Raw genomic sequence first — 17601 nt, forward strand, 5'->3', positions numbered from 1 at the left:
GGCCCCATTTCTTGCTGAGGAATTTTGAAAACGTTTTAAAATTAATTTTATCAGATACTTTTGAATTTTGAGTGGCCTTATGATATAGTCTTATTGTATTTTATATTTTGAATGTGTATGAATTGGTAGACTGGCAAGTCACATAACTGGTTGTAAAATGTATGTTATATTGAATAAACAGTATTTCAATTCCATGCAATCTATTTATATCAGAATGGAGAAACCAGAACCAGTAATGCACGAGAAGTCAAGTGATGTCCTAGAATTAACAGAACCAAAGTACTTCATGCTTAGACTAACAGCAGGAAATAGTCCAGTAGCGGGGAACATGAATTACCTGTACATACTGATGAATCAGATGAACTGCAACTCCACTATTTCTGGAGATCTTCTTAAGTTCTTCCAATAAACGCTGTATCAAAGTATTTGCCAATTCCAAGCAGAATGAATCTGATCCAGTGACATACTCCCTGTGAGCAACAGGAACATGCATTGCATTTTAATGATGACAGGCACTGAAAAGTCTAATAGTAGGGGTAAAGTTTATATTTAAGTTTCAGAATGGCACCACACAAAGTTTTTAGGGGTCATTTACAAATATAAATTAAAAAAAAAAAAACTTGATGGACGTGTGTCTTTTTTCAATCTTACTTACTATGTTACTATGTTACTATGTTACTATGTTACTATGTTACAAAGACCCCTGGACATAAGTTCATATCTATAGGAATGGGACCTGTTATCCAGAATGCTCTACCATTTAACCTTTCATTCCTAACATTTCATTCCTAACCCAACAAGTTTTTGTTTTTTTTGTAATATCGGTGTGTAGGCAGCCATCTCAGGTCATGTTGCCTAGTCATGTGCTTTCAGAAAGAGCAAGTGCTGCACTATGGAACTGCTTTCTGGCAGGCTGTTGTTTTTCCTACTCAAAGTAACTGAAGGTTTCACAGTAGGACCTGGATTTTTACTATTTAGTGCTGTTCTTATATCTACCAGGGAGCTGTTATCTAGTTATCTTCCCATTGTTCTACTGATGGGCTGCTGGGGAAGGAAGAGAGGGGGTGAAATCACTCCAACTTGCAGTGCAGCAGTAAAGAGTGACTGAAATGTATCAGAACACAAGTCACATGACTGGAAGCAGCTGGGAAACTGACAATACGTCTAGCCCCATGTCAGGTTTCAAAATTAAATATAAAAACATCAGTTAGCTCTTTTGAAAAACAGATTCTAGTGCAAAATTCTGCTGAAGCAGCACTATTAACTGATATGTTTTGAAAAAAAAAATGTTTTCCCATGACAGTATCACTTTAAATTGGAGTCTAATGGAGACAGCCTTCCTGTAATTTCAAGCTTTCTGGATAAGAGGTTTCTATCTAGTCCACTTCCAGTAAAGAGTTGTTTGCATTGGAGGTGCTACATAAAATCCTATTGGATCATTTAGTGACTATGATTTCCTTTCATTTACATTTTTAGCAAATAATTGTATCACTTCTACAATTAGAAAGGAACATGGCCCCTCTCACTATGATATGTGTATAAATTGCCTCTATTTTACTTCTGTTTGCAAGCTGCAAATTTGTTTAGAATTTCATGTACCAGGGTTGATTCTCCAAGAAATCAGCCATGAGACTCCGAACTTCTATTGGAAATTCTTGGTACATATTTTCAAACTTCTCAGGACCAATTCTGGACACATAACTCCAAAGAGACACTTGAGCCATTTTATCTATGGGTTCTGCAAAACAAAAACAAAAAAGAAATTACATGAAACAGAAAGCTCAGTGATCTTCCTATTTCAGCCTTTCAATAACAAGTGAAATACTGGAACTAGTCAGTTTCATTTCTGTGATCTCAAAATCAGAATATGTAGCATACATTTAACTCTCAAATAGATTATCATATGCACCTACAGTTAATGGCTGTAGTGGGATGCCCCGTTTTTTTCAACATTGCCCCTTTTTCAGACAAACTAATTTTAAAGCACCACTGTTTTTTTGTTTTTTTTTTAAAAAGAAAACATGGCGAATTTGTGCTCTTCATAGCAAAATTAGATGATCACTTGTTTCCTTTGGTGCTCTGACAAAAACATTTTTTGGACCACGCTCCTTTTTGCGGCCACACCCCCTAATTACCATGCCCATTTTACAAAATTTGTCAGGTTATGAAAGTTTGAACACTTTTCTGTAGTTTTTATGTTTTATTACAGTTTTACTAATGCAGGTTTAATTGCCCTTTAAGTTGTGAGTCTATTCTGGGTTCTCTGCCAAGAGCCAATTAAGTTAGAAACATTGTATCTTTTTCGGCTGTTCAGTGCAGAGAAATCAGGAGTTTCCAGTACAAACGCAAGACTGTGGGTTGAGTTGTCAAAAGAGGGACCGTCCCGCTCAAAACGGGACAGTTGGGAGGTATGCTATAACCCCTGGGGTCCCCTGCAGCTGCAGGGTCTGCTTCCTCTGTATCTACACCCCTGCTTACAGATCACTTGGTTCTCCAGGTTGCTGGTCACTTCACTGACTGCCTGATCAAAAATCTGACTGGTGCAGTGGTGTAGCAAAGCCCCGCAACCTTCCCCCCTGCAAAAAAACCCCGGAGGGGCCCAGCGCAGATTGTTCTCCCTTTTCCAATGCTAAGATGAGTGCCGTCTACCACAGTTAGCGCTTGATACATGGGGCATGGCACAGGTCTGTGTCAGCTGCAAAATTAGTGCAAATATCTGTGGCTTTTTTTTTGTATTTTGCAAGCTGCATCCTGCATTGTAAATGAGGCCTATAATGTATCGTTGATCCTAAAATATCTTTGTGGTGCATTATTATAGTCTATCTACTAAAAGCTAGCAATTGAGGAAGTAAACAGTCATTACCATGCCTCTGAGTGTTCTGAACTGTCCCCTTGCGACTGCTGTGAGAGAAATAGCGAGGGAAAATGTCAGATATCACTTTTAAGTTACTCTTGACCTGCTCTTATTTTCTCCATATCTCAGATCATGGATATTGTATTACATGCATAAGTTATAGATAGTGATGGGCGAATTTATTCGCCAGGCGCGAATTCGTGGCGAATTTGCGCGATTCGCCGCCAGCGAATAAATTCGCGAAACGCCCGCGAAAATTCGCTGGCAAATATTTGCCCGCGTCAAAAAAATGTTTTCCGCTGCATCGAAAAAAAACGGACGCCGCCGTCAAAAACGGCCGTCGGCGTCAAAAACGAAATGCTGGCGCTGTTTCGCGAATTTTACGACGTTTCACGAATTTCGCGCAAATTCGACCCATCACTAGTTATAGATTTCAGTGATGTTTATTAATGCTCCCAGTTATTTTATATTTGGATCAGTAAATATACCGAATATTTAATTCAACATTTGGCCACTTCGTATCTACTTTTTCAAATATCAAGCAATGATGCACTTTCAGTATCACGTTGCGCTATCTGTCTTTTTTAGGAAGCAGAATAACATGGATTTATAGGTGTTATCTAGAGCTACAAAATCAATACAAATTGCTCTTGGTGTCAGTCTTTATTTTAGGAACTCAACAAGAAACATCCAACTTTTAACTATCAATCAGGGTTAGTGCCGATACATTTACCCATTTTTACTTTGAGAAAACTGATTGCTAGAGACACTAACCCACTACTTGAAACAGACTGCTCTGGATGATCTCTCCTGCATATCCCAAGTAAACAGGGAAAGAGCAATAATATGATTTAAGATACACAATCAAGGCATTTTCTGTTGAGCCTAGGCCAGGGCATGTGGACTTCAGTCGACGGGGCTCATTTATAAACACTGGGTAAACTTGCCCACAGGCAGTAACCCATAGCAACCTATCAGAGACTTTTTTTTCAGCCAGCTGCAGGTGGAACAATGAAATCAGTTGCCATGGGTTACTGCCCAGGTACAAAGCTGCCCAGTGTTTATAAATGAACCCAAGTGTCATCGGAAGTAGTGTCTTTAAAGGTCATAGCCGAGTGGCCACATGTTTATGACACCAAAACTGGTCAGTTCCACAATAAAAGCAAAACACAGAAATAATGCAACATCTCACCTTCCTGCTCAGCAGTAAAGTATTTGTCAAGAAAAAGCAGAAGTGGCACCCACACCAAATAAACCACTGAATACGGTATTAATAACCAGCGTTAATACATACAGACATGCTGATTAATAAGGCTCACTTAGTAGCATAACCAGTGGCAATATCTTACACAGGTTTAAGATCTATTATCCAAAATGCTTGGGACCAGGGGTTTTCAGAAAAAGGGACCTTTCTGTAATTTGGATCTCCTTACCTTAATTCTGATAAAAAGCATTTAAACTTTAATTAAAATCAATAAGATTGTTTAACCACTAATATGGTTTTCATGTAGCTTAATTGCCATCAAATACAAGGTACTGTTTTATTATTACAGAGAAAAAGGGAATACGTTTTTTAAAATTAGAATTATTTGTGTAAAATTAAGTCTAGGGAGATGGCCTTCTGAGCTTTTTGGATAGCATGTTTCCAGATAATGGATCCTGTACTGAACTTTTACTGTCTGCTGGCCATTTCTGTGCCTAGAAGCTTAGCATATTGAAGCCCACTCCAGCTCAGAGAAAAAGCCATGGGGCCCAAGCTGTTTATGCCGGGGAAGGTTGGAGAAAGAGTCAGACAACAAGAACTACATTGAACTCCATGGTCAACCTAAAGGACATGTAAACCTTGAGAAAATCAATGAAAACATTGTCAGAGTGCCCTTCTAAGCACTTGTAATTTGCATTATTTCTTTCCTAATTTCAAAATATCAGCAATTTTTACAATATCAATATAATGAATGTGAAAAAATATTTCTAATATAGTTAGTCAAAAATGTAATGTATAAAGGCTGGAGTGAATGGATGTCTAACATAATAGCCAGAACACTTGTGATGTGCGGGTCGGATGTTTCCCGACCCATACACGCCCTCCCTCCACGCGCGCCTGACTTCTGGATTCCTTTTATAGACCCAGGAGCACATCTATAAAAGTTCAACCCGGAAGTCGGAAGCTGGCATTTGAAAGGTAGCAGGCAGGGAGAGCAGACAGAAGAGCTCAACCCGCAACTGGAAAGGAGGGTGTGAGGTCGGTCCGAACCCGGGCAACCCGTGTGTCCCACGGGTATTGGGCCGGCCCACACATCACTACAGAACACTACTTTCTGCTTTGCAGCTCTCTTGTTTTCCACAAATTTTTTACCAGGCAGTAACCAATCAGTGACTTGAGGGGGGCCACATGGGTCATAACTGTTGCTTTTAAATCTGAGCTGACTGAACAGTTACTGTATGTCCCCCCTTTAAATCGCTAACTAACTCAGAGTTAGAGAGCTGAAAAGCAGGAAGTAGTGTTCTGGCTTAATATGTTAGACATCCAGTCACTCCAGCCTTTATACATTACATTTTTGGCTAACTAACTATATTGAAAACATTTTTTATTTTGCACAGCCTATCTATTTACCCAGTTTTTATTTTTACACTTAACTGTTCTTTTAAGACATATCACTGTGTTATGTTAAGTACTGATCAGAAGGAAATCATAACTGCAATGGAAGCAAAGGACTTGTATCTATGTTGATAACAGAAAAAAAAGTGTCCCCTTAAATTTACTGCACAGAATAAAACCAGTTATTTAAAATGTCATTATGAGTTATTTGTGGTTTGTTTTTTTAAGATAAACTTAAAAATCTTGAACTGCAAGACAAACCGGAATAGTGGAGTTTTCAGTTCAGGCTGATTTACCACAATAAAGATATTTTCTTCTTAACAGATCTTAATTTCCTTCCTGCTTTGATATTTGTCACCATATTTGGCGTGTTGCAAGTTTATTTAAATTTTCTGATTTGAACAAGTAAGATAAACAAACCAGAGTTAATCAACCCTATCAATTTCAGTATTAAATAACTGAAATTTGGTTTAAAGCAATTGTTCAGTGTATAAATAAAGACTGGGCAAATAGATAGGCTGTGCAAAATAAAAAATGTTTCTGATATACCTAGTTAGTTAGGCAAAAATTTAATGTATAAAGGCTGGAGTGACTGGATGTCTAACATAATAGCCAGAACACTACTTCCTGCTTTTCAGCTCTTTTGGTTTCCACTGATTGGTTGCCAGGCAGTAACCAATCAGAGACTTGAGGGGGGCCACATGGACCATAACCATTTGCTTTTGAATCTTAGCTGAATGCTTAGGATCAAATGTAAACTCACTGAACTGTTTTATCCCATGTGGTCGCCCATTAGAGCACTGACTAACTCAGAATTAGAGAGCTAAAAAGCAGGAAGTTGTGTTCTGGCTATTATCTTAGATATCCAGTCACTCCAGCCTTTATACGTTATATTTTTGACTAACTAACTATATTATATTTCATACAGTCTATTTACCCAGTTGTTATTTTTACACCCCAGTTGTTATTTTTACACTGAACTGTTCCTTTAAAGGGATAGTGTCATGAGAAAATATGTTCTTCTCAAAACACATCAGATAATAGTGCTGCTCCAGCAGAATTCTGCACTGAAATCTGTTTCTCAAAAGAGCAAACAGATTTTTTTATATTTAATTTTGAAATCTGACATGGGGCTAGACATGTTGTCAGTTTCCCAGCTGGTCCCAGTCATGTGACTTGTGCTCTGATAAACTTTAGTCACTCTTTACTGCTGTACTGCAAGTTGGAATAATATCACCCCCTACCCCCCCCCCCAGCAGCCAAACAACAGAACAATGGCAAGGTAACGAGATAGCTGCTCCCTATAGGGGCGATCCTGGCCCCTCCGCCGCCCCCCTCCTGGAAATTCACTCTTAAATTACCAGGAGCAGCATTTTTGCCACCCCTGGTACCTAGTGAGGCGCTGCCGCATGAGACAACAGCCTCAACTCACCTCGTTGGTGAAGCACCCCTGGCTCCCTAGCACAAGATAATTGCTGCCTGGTAGATCTAAGAACAGCACTCAATAGTAAAAGGAGAAAAGGAGAAACAACAGCCTATCAGAAAGCAGTTCCATCCTAAAGCGCTGGCTCTTTCTGAAAGCACATGACCAGGCAAAATGACCTGTGATGGCGCCTACACACCAATATTACAACTAAAAAAATACACTTGCCGGTTCAGGAATGACATTTTATATTGTAGAGTGTAGTTTGATTTTATATCCTGTATGCTGAAGTCATAAAAGTTGTAAAAAACGCTGCATTCAAAAGTTCTAACTATTAAAGATTTTTGTGTAAAATTTTTTTCACAACCATTTCTAATAAAGAAGTACATACGACCTATATAAAACCTCCCTATTCAAATTGACCTAAGCGTAACAGTGCTAACAAATTTACGCTCAGCAGAATTAAACGCTGGTGAAAGATCACTATTAAGTGGTCACGCTGATGAATGAACGCTAGTGAAACTTAGTGAATTAGTGTAGTGGTGGCAAATTTGCGCCTGACGAATTGGCACGAAGTGTGGCAGATTGTTCGCTGGTGAAAATCCACACTTGAACTAGTGAATTTGCCCCAAAGCACTTTACAGCAAGCCCCATGCCCATTATAGGAACAGTAAGCATGCTGAGAAACCAGGAGATTGCAACTTCTCCAGGGTCACAAGTACTGGTGAGGCATTGACTTTAATGCGTTTGGACAAAAAGTCACCAAGACAAAGTCAGCAGAAGAAAAAATTCCATTGACTTTAATGCATTTGAAGTTAAAAAAATTGCATGCATAAAAAAATTGTTGCCAAAAAGATTTGTTGCCTATTGACTTCAATGCGTTTAGCTAATTTTTTGCTAATTTTTCTCCAAGTGAAATGGGACAGATTCTGTCATCACTAGTGATGGGCGAATTTCTCCTGTTTCATCGGAAAATTTACGAAATTCATGAAAAATTTGTGAAACTCGAAAACTGACGCCTGCGTCAATTTTGATGCCGACGTTAAAGTCAATGGGCATCCGAATAGTGTTGATGCCAGCGAATTTTTGCAGGAGTTTCACAAATTTATTCGCAGGCAGCGAAACTTGGAAATTCGCCACAAATTTGTGACAGGCAAATTTATTCACCCATCACTAGTCATCACTAGTCACAAGCAGTTGCCACAGAGAACCAAAGCAGGATTTCTAGCTAGAGATCCCACTTCAAAGGCCGACCACTAAACCTCTAGGACTTGTTTGTTCTAAATTATAAAGTTCTGTGTAACTACAGTTGTGCACACAACATATCATTTAACTCTATTTACATCACCTTCAAGAGATTTCTGGCAACACAGATTCTATATTAATGGTCATATTATGTTCAAATGAATGTGAATCGTGTGTTGGTTCCAGATCAGCTGTGGCCACTGACAGACAGGAAAAAAGAAAAAGGTAGAGGGTTTAGGTAAGTAGGAGTGCTCTATCTACCCACCCCTTGTTACAAAAACAAATCTTTTTTTGTACGTTAAAGACACTGTAATTAAACTGCCTTCCATCTACTTATTTTATAACAATGGAAGATACATTATAAACCAGTTTAAAAGGTATACATATTTATTACTACTTGGCTCCTTATAAACATTGAGTTATTTCTTAACCAACTGGCACTGGTAATTTGGTCTAAATGGGTGTCTATTAGCTTAAAAATAAAACAAAAATATAAAACAAAGTTTGCTTCTCCATTCTTTCATAAGTTTTTGTTTTTTTTGAACAGTGGCTCCCAGTCATTCAGTTTCACCCAGGTCTTGAATGACTATTGTAATTTACAACCTGGCCCCACACATCTAAAACACTGCTACTGAAATGACAATTTTAGTTACAGGTGTCTGCAAAAGAATGTTACGCTAATATTCCTAGAAGGTAATGTAATAAAACTCACACCAAGTCATGTAACCTATAGCAATCAACCAGCTGCTGTTACTGGTCATCTTTCTGAATCATTTCATTGGTTGCTCTGGGTTACTAGATCTGGTGCAAACTGTATTACATTATCCTTATATGTTCCATTTCGAAATGAAATAATTAAAGTATCTTTGTGAATAAAATCCAACGAATGCTAAATAGTTAATTTGCAGTGCAATGTGCAGAGTTCACTTTTCAGACATGTCACCATGTTTTTATTATTCAAAATACAACATTTTCAGGGCCACAGATGGATCATGGGTGGGGTTTTACTATAATGGTCATGACTGCAGTGGAATAGCGGCGTAGCCATGCACCTGGGGGTCTTTCTTTTTTTTTTTTTGGATAAAAAAGGCTGAGCTGAAAAAAAGGCCCAGTTGACCATTGGGTTAGTAACTAAAGCCTTTTTGGGGGGCCTTTTTCTTAGGATAGGGTCCTCTAAATTACTGATGGTGGGTCTGATTATGCTGTATAGTTATTCCAAATTTTGCCCTTGTAGTTTTAGGGCTCTTCAACAAGCTGCATAATTCATATGAAGTAGTGAAGTTTGTTTCCTATACAACACTAAATACGGACTACTAAAGCTCTATAAGAATTCCCAATAATAACTCTACAGACTTGCAGACAAAATCATATTGTTGATATGTTGCCAACACTGTTTCCTTCTCAACAATATTGTGCTCATTTGTCCTACTCTTTGATCATTTGCCATAAAGTAAATACCAATCTTTTTCACATCATCTTACTGCCATTTACACTAAAGACTAAAACAGTGTGGAAATGACTCCTGCTAATTGCAGTGATACCATCTGGGAATGACTTTAAGTACAACTAAGCTTTCAGCCTGCTGGTGAGCAATTCTTGTTGCTCCCAACTGCCCACAATTGCAGGCTATGATTTTATGCTGGACATCAACAAGATAAATGCTTGGATGCTGTATGGTACTTTACTCACTTCTCTGCCCAAACCCAGTAGCCAATCACTGCTCTCATTCACTGAGGTCTATTGATAAATCTACAAGGTATTTCATATATCACTCTGCATTGGGGCTGCTGCAATTGGGTCTGATGCATCAAAATTGAAGCAATTGTTCTTGCATTGTGATGCAAATTGGGTGCATGTAGTATTTAGCATTTTCAGAGTAGGGTTGCATCACTTCTTAGCAACCATTACTAATGACATTTGCATACAGTTTACTGTACCTGCTGTTTCTACTGACATGTAGTAACCACAGAGGGTAGCTTCAGTGCTCCCAGACCATGATTTGTGGAAAGGCCCGGGACTGGGGCAGCACCAATTAAACGGTGGCATGCCATCCAGCCACTTCTACATTTTTAACCGATATTGTAGAATTGGGCACACAGGAGATTTAAATCCTGTATCCAGAGTATCTGCGGGGGAAGCAGAAGGGAGCCCAGTGGGAGCATGGGGGCAGATGGACTGTCCAAGGGGGACTTGGCCTTGAGGAACCTGGCTGGTAAATCCAGGCCTGAGTGTTCCCCAGCATCAGTGTCAGTAGGTTCAGTTACGCACCATTCATTAAAAGCGGCAGGATGGACACAAGTAGCTTCATGATGGATTGTATCAATATGCACTCTCCATTGAATTCACTTGTGGGTGCCTTCATAAAGGACACCTAATAAGATCTACAACAGGCAGGTTTTAAGAGGATGACAAGTCCCCCTGGAATGCAAAAACAAACTGTAGCTAGGTTGTATAGCCACAAAACTAGGGGATGACTAATAGGAGTGAAGTAAAACAAGCAATTAAAATCGCCTTCCAGGCAAATAAGGAACCAGTCACACTGCCGACATCATACACTCCATATATGGCGGCTATACTGAAAAATATGCTAGACTGTACTGACCAATCAGTTGGGGAAGGTGTGGCTAGCCTAGGAGGAGGAGTTTGTGGCTGGTTTGTTATCTACCTATAATTAACATTCAGGGAGTGCTTTGTTAAAAAGATTTGTAGACTGGACTTGTTTTTTTTTAATATTTATTATGCAATGGAACATCACAGCGCTTTAATTGACATACCATCAATCCTCCTCAATTACTCTCAATGCCCTGCAGGTTTCTATACAGGTCTGTTAATTAGCTGGTTTCTTGTACATCTTTTTCAGCAGTCAGAACCAGCAGGACAGATCTGCTTTTCATTAGCATTTACATGTCTACAAAACTTTAAAACCATTAAAAAAATTAATATTAGAGTGTTGCTTAGAATTATTTAACAAACTTTTGTTGTCATAGTGATGCAATACCTCCTGTATGTCAGAGCACCGCATTTTTCCAGACAATACTTAAAGGGGACCTCTCACTCAGACATAAAAAGCTGTATAGTTAAAGGCATTTTCAAATGAAATATGAACCCCAAATCCTTTTATTTTTATTAAAACATCTATACCTGTTATACAGGGCCGGATTTACATAGTGGGCGCCCCTAGGCCCACTACCGGTCATCACCCCTGTCCCCTCTAGGGGGACAGGAGCAATGGGGGATTGGCACACGGGAAATTTATTAAATTATTGTATCTCCTGCGCATCCCCAGTGTTTTTGAACAAATGTGGGTGTGGTTGGGCAGCATGCCGCCCCCTAAAATCCTGCCGACCTAGGCCCGGGCCTAGGTGGCCTTTCCACAAATCCGGGCCTGCTGTTATAAACATGTTTAAACGTCTCAGCTGTCAATCATATATTGCCTGCCCCTCCTCTACGCCTTAGAGGAGGGGCAGGCAAATACTTTCACTTTCCATTCTGTACTTCCTACATGTCGCTGCACTCCCCGCATCCTTCCTACCTCGTCACCATCTAATTGTGGAGTCAGTGCATGGGCATGGGCATAAGGAGCCCCATTCAGGCGTGTAAACAAGATTTTGGAATGATACAAAGCTTGCCTTCATAATAGGGCTCACATATTGTCTGCTGCCTGCTTGCTGTGATTGGGAATTCCAAGGGTGAAGGCAATAAAGATTTAAGTAATTTATATAGCATAAGTAAATAAAAAAGTAAAGAAAATGCATTCTTTTGTGTTTTTTTGGGCTGACCTCCACTCCATGTAGTTGCACTCAGGCCAGTCTAATAACGAGCATATAAGTGAGCAGCTCTCCCCTAGATTCTGCTTGCCTTGTAGTGAAGGGACCACAGCACTGACAAGGATATCAGGCTATATTCTATCCCTGTTCCACGTCTACTGTAGGGGATCCAGACCACATGAAATATTGACATTCTAAAGATGAAACTTCCAACTTTCAGAGCTATTCCTACCGTGGATGGTACCATCTGTGATTGTATCTACTAACACCTGTGACTATACCTGCATTCATGCAACTACCTCTTGTGCTGTGAGTATTTCGACCAATTATATTGACTAAAGTTGTGGTTATATGTCTTGCATAAAACCCCTGGCATCCTCTTTACTATTCTTTTTAGATTTTTTGGCAGTGTTGAAGTGTAGTTTACCAACACCCTCACAATATGTTTCTACTGCATAGCAAAGGCCCATCCTTCAGAAAGAAGGTCTAATGTAACCCATGCCCTACCCTACTAGCTGGTTTTAGCTGCAGATGGGAGAATGTTATAATGCTGCAAGCAACACGTTTTCCATTTAAAGATCAACTGCTTAGACTGCTGGAAAGAATGTCAATGTACCTTTAAATATTAAGCTACTTTTCCACTGGTGCACAAAAGTCTCTACAGAGATTCTGGGCCCAGAAATGACACTGGAGGATCTTCTTGCATTAAGTGGGCTTCTGGCCCTGCAGACCAAGGGAAAAAGTTTATCATCCAGAGATCCAGTGTTTGGGCTACCTGAATAGGACAGTATGACTTTAGATTTCTATTTATTTTGCACAATTGATTAGTGTTGTCATTGGAGGATTCTCTTGCATTAAGTGAGCTACTAGTCTTGGACACCAAGCAGAATTACTTTTAGAATATCAGTGGTGCTGCCTACAGTATGTCGTATTTATTTCAAAAACACTCATGTAACACGTACAAGCAACTCTTTTCACATGCCGTTTGAAGTCATTCCTTGCCGATAATAATAGGACACTGAATTCAAGGTAATCATTTATATTACCATTAGTCATCTACCAGAGAATGTGACTCATGCTTCAGATTGTGATTCATATTCATACTCACTCAATCATGTTGGCATGTGCCACCTACAATGACATAACTGACTCAAGTACACCTTGAAAGGCAATAAAAGGATGAAATAATATGACAGCAAGTGCAGTGTGCAAAGAGCATTAATAGACTTTTTGCATGATGATGATGATGATGATGATGATGATGATGTGCCTCTTTACAGAGAAACAATTAGAATATCATTTAGTATTTCAAAGGCAAGGACCCTACCATATATACCGTGAAAACAAAAAAAATGATATTATGAAAAACTATCACTCATAATGATAGATCATTCAAATCCATTACATTTCTGCATCTGAAAAAACTATTCTGGAAAGAGAACCGCAGGGTTCTGGTCACAAAGGTGTATCAGCAGCTTTACTTCTTGTGGGCTAATGACATTTGTTTTGTGACAATTGTTGTAACCTTTTTTTTGATGTAATAAACTTTTATTTTTGGAGAGAGAGGGAGGGCAATCTTAGTTTTGATTTTTGACCATTATAACCTTGGAGACTTGTATGGGGAGCCTCCTTTGGATTAGCACCCAGTGTCAGATTGGCCCACTGGGATACCAGGAAAACTCCCATTGGGCCCAGGTGTCATTGGGCCTCTTGCTTCTGACCATTTGGCCTGTTTCATGGTCATTCCTTATTTCTTTATGGTAACAAAGAGGCTTAATAATAGAAGAATAGAGTATAGTAAGTAGAGAAAAGAGACTAGGAGAATTAAGAGGTTGAGTGAGGAGAGGAGGAATAATAGTTTGGAAAGTGGGCCCTCAGCCTAAAATTTTCTCATGGGCCACTGGCTCCGCAGTCCGACATTGTTAGCACCTTACATTATCCACTCGAGTGTGCGCCTTCTAACCTTATATTTCTATATATTACTTCTTCTGAAGGCAGACGAGAAGTGTCCTTAACAAAAAAACAACCTCACTAACTTTTACAGATATGCAGCTGAAAGTATAACAACAAACTGTATTGTTTAAAAACACAGCAAGAAAGCAAAGCACCACAAATAGTAATAAGCTCAGAGGAAAAAATAAAAGGCACCACACTTCCCCTGTTGGGTAACATTGACTTGGCTCAGTGCAGAAAGAAGATTAATCCCCATTGCCAACAATAAAACTCATCCAGAGCACAAACTCCTCAAACAATGTGCATCGTTTACAATACAATACAAGGTGCCAGAGACCAGCCTTCATTAAAACAACACAACCCAGATTCAGAATTAGTTTTAGTAGTTTTAGAATTACTAATCTGAAAATAGACGCAAGAAGTCCAATATATCTTCTGTGTCTAATTCTGTTAGTTCACCTTTAAATGAACTTTTCTTACGATGTAGAGAGTGATATTCTGAGTCAACCTTTAATTGGTTTTAATTTTTTTTATTTGTGGTTTTTGAATTATTTCGATTTTTATTCAGCAGCTCTCCAATTTGCAATTTCAGCTGGTTGCTAGGGTCCAAATGACCCTAGTAAACATGAATTCATTTGAATAAGGGACTGGAATATGAATAAGAGAGGCCCTGAATAGAAAGATAATAAAAAGTAGCAATTACAATACATTTGTAGCCTTACAGAGCATAGTTTTTTTTTAGATGGGGTCAGTGTTCCCCATTTGAAAGTGGGAAAGAGTCAGAAGAATGCAAATAATTCAAAAACTATTAAAAAAAATAAAGGCCAATTGAAAAGTTGCTCAGAATTGGCCATTGTATGGTCTGTCTGACTTTCTCCCAACCTTTCTGCTTTCAAAAGATCTCTTAAAACGCACTTATTTAGAGAAGCCTACCCTCGACCTGCTTAACTACCAAATGCAATACCACATACAGTACCATATCTCTCACCCACTTAATTGTGATCTTGCCCACTCTCACACCTTGTGTCTTATTCCCTCCCCTTTAGATTGTAAGCTCTTTTGCACAGGGCCTTCCGCACCTTTTGTACCGGTATTGGTTTTGATCAGGGTTGCCACCTGGCCGGTATTTTCCCGGCCTGACCGGTAAAAATCATGGTTGATCCCAATGTTATTAATAGGAAAAAAGATAAAAATATAGGAAGGCCGGTATTTTTTTCCAGAAAAGTTGGCAACCCTAGTTTAGAACTCCACATGTTCTATGTATGTAATTCTTGGGATTTAGTTGTATAAACATACTTACTTTACAGCGCTGCTGCAAAATATGTTGGTGCTATAACAATAAATGTTAATTATAATAATAATTATTGTATAACATACTAAAAGTTTGCTGAAAGGCAAACTACCCATTTAACCACGTATTATGCTGTCTTGGTTAGTAGCTGACACTGCCAAGCACATAGTACATTTCTTGGTCACTATTTACCTATACCATGCAACTGGTCTATTGTGATGTTTCTTTTTTTAAGTTATTTATTACATGTGGTATTATGACCACTGTACAAAAAAGATTGTCTATGTAACTGCAATAAATCTAAGTTCCAACTGGAATTCTGTTGGCTGAAATCCTGCACCCCTCACCTCCCTCCATAAGACTAATGAAAAATTTCAAGCTACAGCCACACTGGGAGACCCAAGTGTCACGTTCGGCACCCTATATCCAGAACCCAAGCTAAGCTCCCTGGTCTCGGCTCTCACTTCTGCCTCTAACCGCCGCCTTTCACCTCGGGAGGAGCCCTCGGCTAACCGGATGCCACCAGGTCTTAATTGAGAGAGGAGGAAAGCTAACGGTTCTGGACGAGCAAAGGGGCACGATCGTCTCACCAGGATATTGGAAGGAAGAACACCACCTAGAACAGGCAGGCTGGGCCAGCACAAGCCGAGAATCGTCAGACAGGCATTGGATTGGAGTGGATCAGAATAGTCTCAGGCAGGCTAGGATCAGGTCTGAAGAAATCAGAGTAGTCAGGCAAAGCGAGGGTCAATACACAGAGGATAAGATAGAATACACTAAGTCAAGGCACCTAGGAACTTTACAAAATAGAACCTAACAACGGGCAATGTGTAATTTGCAAAAGCCCCAATAAATACTTTTTGAATTTCGCGCCATTACGTGTGACGTCATCACGCCGGCACATAACCCAGGAAGAGCGCCATGGAGGTGCCAGACACAGAGAAGAAAGGAGCAGCGCAGCGGGCGTCCACGGCGAAGGAGCGGCGGTGGACCCCGCTGCCCACTAGACCACCAGGGAAAGTCCTTACACCAAGCTGGCCATGTGACTATAAGTAAATATTCTTATTTTATTGCTGACAATACATAGTTACTCATTTATTTGATTATTTAAGAAAACATTTTTCAAGGCGAGCCTTTTATGTATTAAAAACATCACAAATGCTTGCAAACACCAGAACTACCATTTTAGTCTGTCTTGCCAAAAGCAAAATATAATGTAGTGATGGAAGCTGGAAATGCCTTTTTCTGTAATGGAAGAAGCATTTTACTATTCATCACAGTCTAACTAGCTATAAAATGTGAATAAGCCTTTAGGGTCACTTTGACACTGTAAAGAATGTATTAGTAATGCAGTTAGAACCACCTACAGACTGCAGTTTGCTTTCTTTAATATATACTGGCAGTGGTTGGCACAGGAGGAGACAACGGGAGGCATTTACTGAAGAAAATCTAAAATTCTTCAGCAATGTGTTGCACAGTCTATGAGAATAAGGAACCACTGTCTACAATCCTTAATTATTTTCTTGCCAATCACTTCTAGATGGGGCCATACTAGTTCACAATAAAGTGGAAGAATGACCCCTTCCTGCCTTAATACAGTTCAAGACCTTATTTGCCCTTGATGCTGCTGACTGGCATTGCTTGCTACAGCCAAGTTTATCATCTACAAGGACTCCAAGGTCATTTTCTATTATGGTTTTGCCTTGTGCAGTCCCATTAAGGGTATAAGTGGCTTGGATATTTTTACATCCCAGGTGCATGACTTTACATTTATTAACATTGAATCTCATCTGCCACTTGTCAAGATCCTGTTGCAAGCATGCTGTATTCTGGATGGAATTGATTGGGATGCATAGTTTAGTGTCATTTGCAAACACTGATTAGTGATGGGCGAATTTTTCGCGAATATTCCGCAAAATTTGCAAAATGGCAAAAAATTTGCGAAACGGCGTCGGCATCTCATTTTTGATGCCAACGTCCATTTTTTTTGACGCTGGCAAATTTTTTGTTGCAGGAATTCGCCGCGAATTCACGCCTGGCGAATAAATTCACCCATCACTAACACTGTTACATTATTTACAATACCCCCCCTAAGTCATTAATGAACAAGTTAAATAAAAGTGGACCCAATACTGAGCCCTGGGGGACCCCACTAAGAACCTTACTCCAAGTAGAGAATGTACCATTAACAACCACCCTCTGTACCCGATCCTGTAGCCAGTTTCCTATCCACGTGCAAACGACTTTATGAAGTCCAACAGACCTTAGTTTAGAAAGCAGTCGTTTGTGGGGCACGGTATCAAATGCAAAATCCAAATCACATCACATCTACTGCTCCCCCGCTTTTCTCAATTTTAAATGTGATCCCTTAAAGGAGAAGCAAACCCAAAAGTTAAAAACCCCTTCCCCCTACCCTACATAGAGCCCCCTCCCCCAGCCTAAGTGTTACCCTGGGAAAATGCCCCTAAC

At 39.6% G+C, this 17601-nt stretch overlaps 1 protein-coding gene across 2 annotated transcripts in view; it reads right to left on the reverse strand.

The window, feature by feature from the left end:
- The window catches only part of stat6.L (signal transducer and activator of transcription 6 L homeolog), an 80940-nt gene that overhangs the window by 38753 nt on the left and 24586 nt on the right, over positions 1–17601 (reverse strand). Inside the window, exons 2-4 of one of the 2 annotated variants that reach the window (XM_041581074.1) lie at positions 2864–2901; positions 1600–1738; positions 338–470 (exon numbers count right to left, since the gene is read on the reverse strand). In XM_041581074.1, the coding sequence (XP_041437008.1) occupies positions 338–470; positions 1600–1724 (258 nt within the window). In that variant the 5' untranslated portion in view covers positions 1725–1738; positions 2864–2901. 2 annotated transcript variants of the gene reach the window in all.

This window comes from Xenopus laevis, chromosome 2L, assembly GCF_017654675.1.
Source record: "Xenopus laevis strain J_2021 chromosome 2L, Xenopus_laevis_v10.1, whole genome shotgun sequence".
Taxonomy (NCBI): Eukaryota; Metazoa; Chordata; class Amphibia; order Anura; family Pipidae; genus Xenopus; species Xenopus laevis.